The 11,968-nt window shown below is 29.3% G+C and overlaps 1 protein-coding gene across 1 annotated transcript; it reads left to right on the top strand.

The window, feature by feature from the left end:
• Window positions 1-10,346: 10,346 nt before the first annotated feature.
• Window positions 10,347-11,740, top strand: LOC113376358 (nucleosome assembly protein 1-like 1-A). Its single transcript, XM_026616263.1, has 7 exons — window positions 10,347-10,466; window positions 10,653-10,748; window positions 10,809-11,007; window positions 11,074-11,186; window positions 11,245-11,416; window positions 11,481-11,618; window positions 11,678-11,740. Exons 2-7 carry the CDS (start codon window positions 10,681-10,683, stop codon window positions 11,738-11,740), a joined length of 753 nt encoding a protein of 250 aa, XP_026472048.1. The 5' UTR covers window positions 10,347-10,466; window positions 10,653-10,680.
• The last annotated feature ends 228 nt before the right edge of the window (window positions 11,741-11,968 follow it).

Here is an 11,968-nt window from a genome sequence, read left to right as displayed (position 1 = left end):
CCACATTCAGTATGTGATTTTTGTAAAAGAGATCACAATTTAAGATTTTAATAATGATATAAGTAATGATATAATTTTTTATCCTTATTTCGTAAAAGCCATTTTAGTAATTGAATAATATTTCATCCCTCTGTCAGTCAATACATGTTTTTTAAATATGGATTTATGAATCCCTATCATCTTTGAAATAAGAATTTGTGAATTTAAATAGGAAGGTGTACAAATTGTGAATTGGTAAAAATTTAGAGTTGTATTTATTTTCAATAAAGCAATAAAAAAGATAAAATAAAGAATACAAGTAAAACTTGTAAAAACTTTACTTCAAATTCAAAAATGGAAAATATGTCTCGATGAGAAGAGCTTTGTAAATCATTTCATTTATCTAACTTTTAATTTTATTAATTTAATATTTATTAGAAAAGTTGTTGTGATATTAATAGGTGTACCATATTTTTGTGTTTTTTCTGTGTTTTTTTTTTTAAATTATTCGTATGAACTGAAGATGGGTCAAATCAGTTTGACAATGAAGACATTTCTTCTTCTTCACAAAAATTGTTTCAATTATTGGATGGATGCCCAAGAACAATATATATGTGTGTGTATATATATAATATATATATTTTTTATCTATTTGGAACCATTTGAGCCCCTGGGAGCAAAGAAATTCGAAAATGACCATTTTAAGGACCACCCTAATATATATATATATATATATATATATATATATATATGTATGATATATTTAGATCATATAGATATGTATGTATATTTAGATCCAGCAGTTTGTGAATCGTTATCTTCTTATTACAATTTCATTGATTATTTAAGAGAATTCTTTGATAGCATATCTGAGATCTGAATCCGCTTTCAAGTATCTATAAATCAACTACTTCAAAGAACAATTATTTTAAAAATAACAATTAGGCCACCAAAAACAATGAAATTTATATCGTTTTTCATTGAAAAATATATATTTATAAAAAAGCATTTGAAGTTTAAACATGAAAACAACGAAACTAACACGTGTGTGCATATGACTACATGTTTATACATACATTTGCTGATGCATACTCTACTCATACAATTTATATGGTCGGGCACAATTGAACAAAGTTAATTCTGAATTGATGGGATGAATTGCGTAATTTCATCAATATATATATTTAACTTACAGAAGAAACACATCGGTATTACAGAAATTGCAACAATAAATCACATAGAGATGGGACAACCGTTTGGGTTGCTATCTATAAGAATAGGCAGATCGTTTGAGAAGTCAGCACAATACTCATAGGACTCGTTAAGTTCTGATTGTTGTTAACAAAAAATATATTTAATAATATATTTAAATTTAATATTGATTTATATTTTGCAAATATGTTTTTTCCTCAATAAAATGTTATATCAAGCATAAATGATTCAAGTTTTTTCACTTGAATAGACTTGAAATGTCTCAAAGTAAAAATGCCTTTAAATAAATATTACTCAACAACCGTTGGGTTGCCTTTTACAAAGGCGACCTTGTAAAAGAGAAGTTGTTCAAAAGTAATTATAAAAAGACATTCAAGCAATATTTCAACTCAATTATTTTTCATGTTTTTTCAAACACTGTTAAACTTTGTATATATAATAGTTTGGAATTGGAATAGTCATTTAGATTTCAATCGTATGTTCCCACAACATATCCAATTTGTATAATGAAAACGATGATTTCGAACGCCCAAACAAAAATGAATCATCAGAAACATTTCCTCGTATTTCGTCTGCAAATTAAACTTTAATCAATAAAACTTTTAAACTGTATAAGAGTTAACAATTTGTAAAAGACCGAAAGTATTCTCTGTGGTTTAGTGGTAAGAGCAATGGATTTTTAATCAGGGGTTCCAGATTCGAACAGCTTGATGTCAAGCAGCAGAAAGTATAGATAGTAATGTTTCCAAGCGAAACTAGTCCTTATCCAACTTTGAAAAATAAATATTGCAGAAATTGTAATAATAAATTGATTACATGGATTCAAGACAACCGTCTATCAGAAAGTCACTATAACAAGCTTAAAACTACTAAGTTAAGATTTTTGTAAAAAATGATATAAAATACTTATAATTGTTTACAGAGTTATATGTGCTTTATTATAGTATTATAATTATGTACTGATCACTTTAATAAATAAATAAAAACTGACTCAAAAAAATTTTTGCTTGTGTTGACAAAACAATCACTTTTGGGAAAAAAAAATATTTCAGAATTATCATTTTTTTAAAAAAAATGTTTTTTTGTATATCGAAAACAATTCAGATTTTAATTTTAATTCTGGCTAAGGTTCTAAAGCTCACTTATATACTTTAAATAAATAATTTTAACTTTGCAATTCAGTTTATATAATTTTTATAAAAGAGGTTTTTTTTATCAGAGGCGCATTGAACATAACGTAAATGTTGATTTTCTTGCTACTGGTAAATTGAAAAAACAATTTTTTTCTGAATAAAGAAAGAAACATTATTCAACTGTGAGAACAACCAGGTACATGTATGAATGGCTAGTAGTGTCCAGCATTGCGTATAATCTTATGTTTCAATAACATACGTAATATATGCACATGTGAGTCACAAGGCAACTGTGGATGATATCATAAAACTATTAAGTTTATAAATATATCTTGGGCAATGTTTTCTAAGAAGCAGCCTGAACTACTTTGGAAAGACGATGCTTAATACGAGTACCTACAAAACGTTTTAGGAATTGAGTTCTGGTCAACAAAATAATAGAGCAGAATCATTACCCACGTGGGGAATCCGACCCATTAAATATATATATATATATATATATATATATAAATTATTTTAGTTTAGAAAAAAAATGTTAGCATGTCATTTAACATAATCAGTTTGACAAAAAAAAATTGCTGAGAAATGTAATATCACAATGACGAATAGGAAGTGATTAATTTTGCGTGGAAGTAAGGCTTACGTTTCAAATGTAAGCAATGATTGTACGCCAAATGATTATTTTAATCTATATATATAATATATATATATATATATATATATATACGTATATATATATATATATATATATATATATATATAAACGAGTGTGTTGAGTCAGGCAATAGCACCAAGTAAAAAAAAACTAAATCAATTAGGAAATTTAGCTAATTAATCCATACATTTCAGTCTTCATCGAGACCGTCATTCAGTGGAAAACTGGAAAGTTGTTATAATTAATTTAGAAAATGAAAATGGATGTAAACATATTGGACATAAAGATAGGTACTTACAGACTTTGTCTTGTCTTCTAAACTACTGAAACCGATTTAAATTTTATTGGTTCACTATGTGTATTTATATCAGGATTAGGTTATAGGCAATATTATAAATTTCATTTTCCAGAAACTTCAATTGATTTTGACATTTAGGAAACAAAACACTAGGAAATCACAGTAGTCAATGTTTCTAGAAACATCGTGATCCATGTTACGCTAAATATCATATATTTGTGCCCAAAATATTACAAAAAAAAAACGGTCAACGCAGTTCAGAAAATCAAACGACAAATTCAAAGAGGAATGAAATATATTGCAAGGTAACTAATGTTATGTAATAAAAAAAAATACAATGATAATATCAATTATATTTGAAATAGTACATTATTTGTGAATGTCAGAATGTAAACTCAGAAATTTGAAAAAACAATAAATAAAATGGAAAAACAAAGTAGCTAAGATATTATTGTGACAAATTAAAGTAAATTAATCGAATAAGAAAAAAATAAAACTTTTATTTTAAAAAAAAAAAATAAAATGGTTAATAATAGCTACCCAGTAGTTTTTCATGCCCTAATTCATGCAAACATATGTTATTTTATATTTTGGGTCATTTAAATTGACCCATTTGTTGTTTTTGTACATATTAATTAGATATAATAAATTAGTGGTTTCCAAACTTTTCGTACAGTTTTTATAAAAAAAATGTTTGCGCCTTCTCTTAATTTTTATTTAATTTTTTGTGTCAATATTGCAGGTTTTCTTTGGAAAATAGTAATCTGTACCTTTGCTAGAGCCCTACAGATTAAAAACCACGGTAATAATTTTTTATCCATATAATTATAATTATATAATTATAATTATCAGGCAACAAATTAATATACATTATTATGTGAAAAAAATACAGAAAAAATAATTAATTTTTCATTAATTTTTATATCATTTCAATATTGCAGGTTTTTTTGGAAAATAGTATTCTGCAAGCAGCTATACGCCCCCTTTGAAACAGCCCTACAGGTTGAAAACCACGGTAATAATTTTTTATTGAAATTATTTAATAATTTAAATTTATTACTGAATTATTCTTGTTAATGAAAGAAATATAAAGCCGACTCTTTATCATATATGACAAATTCTGTTCAGAGATATTCCTAAAAATTGATCTGGCTTGATTTACAACAAGGGCGAGCAACCTTTTTAACCGGCGGGCCAATTTAAATTTTCAAATTTTATGGCGGGCCGCACGTAATATATATATATACTAGCTGACCCGTCGAAAGTTTAGCTACAGAAAATATTTTTAGAAAATCATTAGTATAAGAAATGACTAACTAATTCTGAATGTATAGATATTATTACGTTGATAATTTACCCACTGCAACGCTAAAATACCAACATCCATATTGTAATTATGTTATACTCTGAAAAAAATTCCAGTTTTCTCTCAAAAATAGTTTTGTCTCCTGATTTTAAAATCAAATTTCTATTTTTTCCTGAAATAGCTCCTTTTGTGAGACATCGAGAAATATTTGTACAATAGGATAAGTCTGCAAATCAGTTAGTTTTATCGGAGGTAACCATTTCGTTACTATTTATAAAATGTTGCAGCGGATAGAGCGGATAAATTTAAGCTCTTTTATAAGCTCAGAAAAATCTTGATCGAATTTCAATTAAAAACGTTCACAAAAAGGCGATAATAGTTAATTGATCCATTACAGAGCTATATAAAAAATGATTGGACTGCTAAAATGACTATTATAAAATCATAAAAATGTGGAGTTGCGAGTAGTTTTTCATTTCGCATAAAAAAATTAAAATAAAGAACAAAATTTTAAAAAAATATTATTGTACAAGCCATGATAAAAATAAATTGCTTTTTCTTAATAAAATTGAAGTTTTTTCATAAACTCTGATAAAAGTCTGATCTAAAACTAAGTAAAAAGCTTTATTGACTGAGTGCGGGAATAATATAACTGCAACAAAATTACAAAATTGCCACAAGAAAAGAACAACAATATAAAATTGAACAAAGTATATATTTTATATAATAAGTGTTTATAAATATTAATATAAAATGAAAACAAATAACATTTAAAAAAGAAAATCAATTTTACTTAAAAAGTTTAATAAAAAAATTGGCACTGCATTTGTTGAGCTGATCAATATCAGCCGTTTTTTTTAGATTTTGTTCTTTATTTTAATTTTTTTAATGCGGAAAGTAGCAATGCGTATGCAGCTTTGACATATTTTACTCAGATTTGATAGGTGCTAATTTTTTATGAATTTTATAGTTGAAATTAATACAGGTCCACAAAAAAGATTTGTCAGAATTGGGTGTGTGTCTTCCAATGTACCTTTTGCCGCTGAAGATAAATCTATAGTCAAAATTGGGGCACAAAATATTGGAAAACATTTAAAAACGTACACAATCTTCGATCTAGATTTTTTTCTGAATGAATTAATTATTATCCAGCGACTTTTATTTTATGGACCTGTGTAATTGTTTGCACACATACGTACTTCCAAAAAAAGAATTTGAATCAAAATTTGATTCGCGTTTTTTTTTTCAAAAGCGAAAAGTTCTCAGGGCTGACATAAGATTTATAAAAAAATTCGATGTTTATTGAAAAAATGCACTTTTTAAATCTGTATTATTTTGCATGTTAAATGGCGAAGAAAATATTTACATGAAAACAGCTGTCTTGTTAGCTTTGAACATTTGGAATCACAATTAAAATTTGTTCACATTTTCTTTTTTCAATATGAAAATTTAAAGATATTATTCTTTATTACCAAAATGACGAAAGAACTATAATTATTATTTCATATCCAAAAACAATTGTAATTCGCTATTCGAGTCGTCTACTCCTTGAAGCATTCCATCACTATTGAGCTAAGGGGGCGTCCATTAATCACGTGAGGTTTTTAGGGGGAGGGGGGGTTTGACAAAAAATCACGAAATATCACGTGGGGGAGGGAGGGGTATAGCAAGATATCACGTGTATTTATTATTTTTATATTTTTATAAAAAAGTTCAAACATTTTAAAAAAAAATTAAAACTTTTACAGTTTTTCACGTAACTAAAAATACACGTGATGTTTGGTGGGGGAGGGGGGGTAATTTTGAATATCACCAAATATCACCAAGGGGGAGGGGGGGTCTAAAAATCCCTAAAAACTCGCTCACGTGATTAATGGACGCCCCCAACGTACTTTAGTATTAAAAATCGACACATTCACAAACTTAATTGCCAGGATGTCTTTAAATTTACGATGATTTAACCCTCGCGACTTTATAAGATTTACTTATTTAACAATTTTAAATTTAGAATAGCGTTGTTGCTATGTTCTCGGACAAGTTCTCAATTTTTTTTGCAATATTGAAGCTTGTTAAACAATATTTAAATAAATTAATATTTATTTTATCAGGAAATGCTATTTTTTCGAACAACAGTTTGTACCAGAATTTGACTGACGACAAAATTAGCTTTTACAGCCGTATTTGATAAAATATCTAGAAAATAATATGTTATTGAGAAATGCTTGGCGGGCCGCAGAAAAACTCTCGGCGGGCCGCATGCGGCCCGCGGGCCGCGGGTTGCTCATCCTTGATTTACAATAAAATACTCAAATATTTATTTTTATAAAATAGGTATTTTCTTAAATAACAATCTTAAATAAGATACAGATTGATCTTATAAGGTATTTTAAAAAGCGAACAAGACAGCAACAAAAAAACTAGTAGTGTATGGTATCGTGCCTTAAAGCAAATTGCTGGGAATTCCTGTACTGAAAATTAAAATGTTTAAAAAAGCTTTAATACTTTACGATTACTTAAAAAAATAGTTTTTTGAGAATTTTGGTATTTTTGAAAAAAAAAACTTTTTTACTATGGTATGCCAAAATGTTCAAAAACATTTGAAACGTAAAGATATATAAAAAAATATCATTTCCTATTTATTGATTCCGATAACTTATCCTACGGAAAGTTAATTATGTTTCAATAAGAATAAAACATTAAATATCACTCCAAAGAGAGAAACCTACAGTTTTCTTCGAATCGATTCTCAGTGCTCGAGTTAGACCCAGATACTATTGTTTCCGATTTGTGATTTCTATGAAGATATGCGGTATGTTGTTAAAAGCTAAGAGTGTAAATTTCATCTACGTAAAAAAGAAGTCATCGTACTAGAATTTGAACTGGTATATATGGGCGTGTTTGAAGATGGGTGGAACGCCGCTTATGGGTTATGAGTTCGGCGGCTGCTCAACACAATAGACGGCCATCCAGCCAGCCATCCAGCCAGCCAGCCACGCTCCCAGAGCTGAACGCTCGACGATGGATCGACGTTCAACCTCACTTGTGCAACGATATGCGAATTTAAAAATTGCTGGAACTTCCCGTATCAAAAATTATTATTTTTTTTAAAACGAACGAAACTCCGAAAAATTTAGATTTGTGAGAAACTATAAATTGGACAAAAAATTACTTTTTTTAAAAAAAAATGAAAAAAAAAAAATGTTTTCTTTATTTTGACATATTTTGAAAGATCTAAACTTTTTTTCAAAGCAATCGTACTGCTTTAACTGCATAGAGACAAAATATCGAAGCGCGTCAGCGCCGCGTCGCTGTCTAACGGATAAACATTGGTACGGAACCCATAGGAATGTAAACAAAATTTATACTTTCATTTTTGACCGCCAAATGGCATTTTTTTACTTTTTTCGTTAGATCTCCGAAACCGCTAGACTTGCCCTCATGAAAATTTGATCAATTCTTCATCTTGTCAGTACAAGTAAAATGTTTTTTGAATTATTAAAATCGGACGCTCCGTTCTCTTAAAAACTGAGTTACCGTTTTCGGCACTTTTTGCCCCGTATCTTCGGAACGGCTAGACCTGCCTTCGCCAAAAACTAATCAGCACGTCTTCTTATCAATACAAATCGAATGTTTTTTGAATTATTCAAATCGCTTCATCCGTGTTCCCGAAATCGTCGACGAAAAATTGTATCCGCACACACATACACACACGCACACACACTCAGACACATACACACACACATCATCCATTTTTTCTAAGGTATGCCAAAATATTCAGAAACCTTGGAAACGTAAAGATATATAAAAATTTTCAATTTCGATTGTTTCGCGATTACTATAACTTGCCCTACGGGAAGTTAACTAGTGGTGTAGTATGGCATTGTGCCTTAAGGCAAATTGCTGGTACTTCCCGTACCAAAAACTAAATTATTAAAACAAAACTTTGCAAAATGTTGAAAAAATTAGATTTTTTAGAGATTTTGAATTTTTTGAAAAAAATTGCCTTTTTTGAAAAAATTGATTTTTTATTTTGATTTTTTTTCGTATTTTATTTTTTTTTTAAATCTGGAACATATTTTTAAGCCATCGTTCTGCATAGCTGATTTGGAGTCGAAAAATTAAAGCGCGTAAGCGCCGCGAAGTCGTCTAACGTGTAAACATTGGTACGGAACCCATATAAATGTCGCAAAATTTGTACTTAATATTAAAATCTTTATAAAATATTTTTATAAAGTTAATAATACTGTGACGATTTGTACCAACGGTCAACCATTGGGTTGCCTTCTGAGAAAGCCCAATCATCACAACAGCTTATAAGTTCAGATCTCTGTTAAAAAAATACATTACAAAAAAAATACATACAATTTCCCAGCAATTAGATCAATACGCGTCTTAAGCAAGAAAGCGTATTATGCGGGATGGATAATTTTGGCAAAGTGCAAGGACCGGCGTGAAGTGGCATTAAGCTTGATCGTCTTAACGGAGCTCTACTACTTATGTTAGTAATTAACAAAGTCTAATAATCGGGAATAACATAAATAAAAAAAATATTAAATTCAATTTACAATCCATGCGTTTCGGTTATAGTTCTAGCCTTCAGTGGAAATTAAATAAAAATTTGAAAATACACAATTGAAATTGAAGGATTAAAAAAAAAGTACAATTTCCTAATGCTAATGTTTAAAATAGAAAATTCAATAACCAATTTCTGTTTTTAACACTTTGTAAGTTTTTTTAATTTTTCCATCTCAATTGTGCAATGACAAAACCAAATTAATAAAAATTTTGTAAAATATAATGTATTGATATTTGCTGCGCAAGCAATCTAAATAAATTTTTGTAAGTTCTAGAAATTCCATTATCTTTTATGAAAATTTTGAAATAAACTAATTGTAAATGGCATCTTGGTAAAAGACAGTGCAAGTTGTGTATAAACAGTATACTGAATCAATAAAATTAAATTTTAGTTATTCTGATAAAATTTTATACTGCTTATTTAACAACATTTTCATTTTTACCGAAAACTAATCAATTTCCAATTAATATCTTTTATTCTTACAACATTTTTAATTGTAATAAATCAATTTAATTTATTTAACACACTTCATTTTAGTTCTTGTTCTAAAAATGTATTTTATTTAAGTGTGGATGTAAACGATAATCAGTAATAAAAAACAGAATTATTATTCCAAACTTTGATAATTTTTTATAATTCAACCACATATGGTACCTATATTTTATATTATATAATATTTTATTTTATTATAATATTTTATTTTATTAATTTCGAAGAAACGACCCGGCCGATCTTTATTAAAAACTAGTAACCAGCACTATTCCCAACTGATATGAATTCACGATTTTTGATTAAAATTTAGATAATCGTTTTTTTATAATTTATAACAACAAATATAATAGTTATAAAATAAGCAATTACTATTTCTAACAAACTTACTGAACATTTTAATAAGTTATATCGTCCTGAACAAAATTAATATTGCATTTCAAAAAAGGCGCTCAATATCGATAAATCAATCGTAAGCGATTCAAAATCAATTTATCTAGGAGATTGCCATATATGAATAAATAAATTTGCGCAAATACAAATACTATATTAATATATAACTATCTTTTAAAATTTATTCTTTTATCCTTTTCTGTTAAAAGATTCTAATTTTCATTTGATTATTTCTAGAACGATTATTATAACACCATATTTATATATTCAAAACATATCCTGTCACAGAATATTGCACGGCGTGGGCAACACCAAAATTTGTGGGCTAAAGCAGGCTGCGAAAACAAAAACCGCATGCACAAGTCGGCTCGTTGAAAAGGGTATATTCAGAAACTCGAACATAATCTCACAGCATCGTCCCCAAGGTGAGTCATTTTGTTATATTATTTAATATTTCGACTTATTAAATAACGGCGAGTGTTATTGAAGTAGAATAATCATTATTTCATTGTTTTTCATCAATTTTACTTTGGTTCAAACGGACCGCCGGTACGAACGAACTACGGCGGACATTTTGTATTTCAATTGCACAGTTTAGATTTTGTTTTCAGGTTTAAAGACATTTATACCTTGATCAAAATGAGTGATAACGTGCCGAAAAAAGATGTTACCGAGCAGGGCGACCAATTTGATTTTGAGGAGTTCGGGGATAAAAGTCATTCATTTGATATTAATGACCATTTTAACATTGCGAACTTTAACTATAGGAGGTATGTCCCGCTGTGCGTCCGCCGCCGTAATATATTAACCCAAATGATCTCTGATTTCCCCGAGCCGATGAAAGAGCGCGTGAAAGCGTTAAAAGAGCTCCAGTTCGAGAACACTCAGTTGGAAGCTGAATTTTATAAAGAAGTATTCAGTCTCGAGTGCAAGTACCAGAAGCTCTACACCAAACTATATGAAAAAGTAAGAATTACACATGTTGTACAATATAGTATAAATACATATAACTAATACTCTTTTACTCTACAGAGGAGTGAGATAATTCATGGCAAGCGAGAACCCACACCTTCGGAGAGCTCCTTCGATATCCCTGAGCCAAACATCGAGCCACAGTTGAAGGACAAGCTCTATGAAATTGCCAAGTAATGCAAGTGTTTAATATTAGCTCAGTCAACATTTTAATTTACATTCTCTCAATAGGCACAAGATGTCAATAAACACATCCTTCACAAATGACACAAAAGGTATCCCTGAGTTTTGGTTCCAAATCTTTCGTAATGTCTACATGTTGAGTGAGTTAATTGAGAAGCACGATGAACCTGTTTTGAAGACTTTGCTGGATGTCAAAGTTGACTACTTTAATGAACCAATGGTAAAGATTCAAAATACTTTCTATAGAAAAAACAAGTTTGATTTTATTTTTTCGGGTTTTCTAGGGCTTCACTTTACATTTTATATTTGGACCAAACAAGTACTTCTCGAATAAGGTGCTCACAAAGGAATATACAATGACTTGTGTTCCCAGCAGGGAGAACCCCTTCAATTTCGACGGGCCAGAAATCACAAGCTGCAAGGTCGGTATTAAAAATATTTAATGCATTTTTTCATTTAATTACAACGTCTAATTCTTTAGGGCTGTGAGATCAACTGGTATCCCGAAAAACCTAACAAGACTCCGAAAGGTGAAAGAAGATGATGAAGAGAGGAACGAGGACGAGGTAACAAATAGAATATTTAGGATTATTCTTTATTCTTAATCTAATACTACGTATTTTCAGGAAGAGAAGTATTTAGACTCGTTCTTCAACTTTTTCTCCCCGCCCTCTCCTCCAATCGCTGGACAACTAGCAATAGATGGGATGCTATTCGGCGATTATCCTATGATTACGAAATCGCTCATTACATTCGTGAGCGCATAATTCCC

Source organism: Ctenocephalides felis, unplaced genomic scaffold (genome assembly GCF_003426905.1).
Source record: "Ctenocephalides felis isolate EL2017-DRISC unplaced genomic scaffold, ASM342690v1 CF-g0.4_SCAFFOLD_01886, whole genome shotgun sequence".
NCBI classification, from domain to species: Eukaryota; Metazoa; Arthropoda; class Insecta; order Siphonaptera; family Pulicidae; genus Ctenocephalides; species Ctenocephalides felis.
The sequence above is the reverse complement of the archived record's forward strand: the minus strand, read 5'-3'. Positions and strand labels throughout refer to the sequence as shown.

Coding starts and splice junctions, on each gene's coding strand:
- LOC113376358 (XM_026616263.1), top strand. CDS start 10,681: ATGAGTGATAACGTGCCGAAAAAAGATGTTACCGAGCAGGGCGACCAA. Junction 11,417..11,480: donor ACTACTTTAATGAACCAATG/GTAAAGATTCAA, acceptor CGGGTTTTCTAG/GGCTTCACTTTACATTTTAT. Junction 11,619..11,677: donor CAGAAATCACAAGCTGCAAG/GTCGGTATTAAA, acceptor CTAATTCTTTAG/GGCTGTGAGATCAACTGGTA.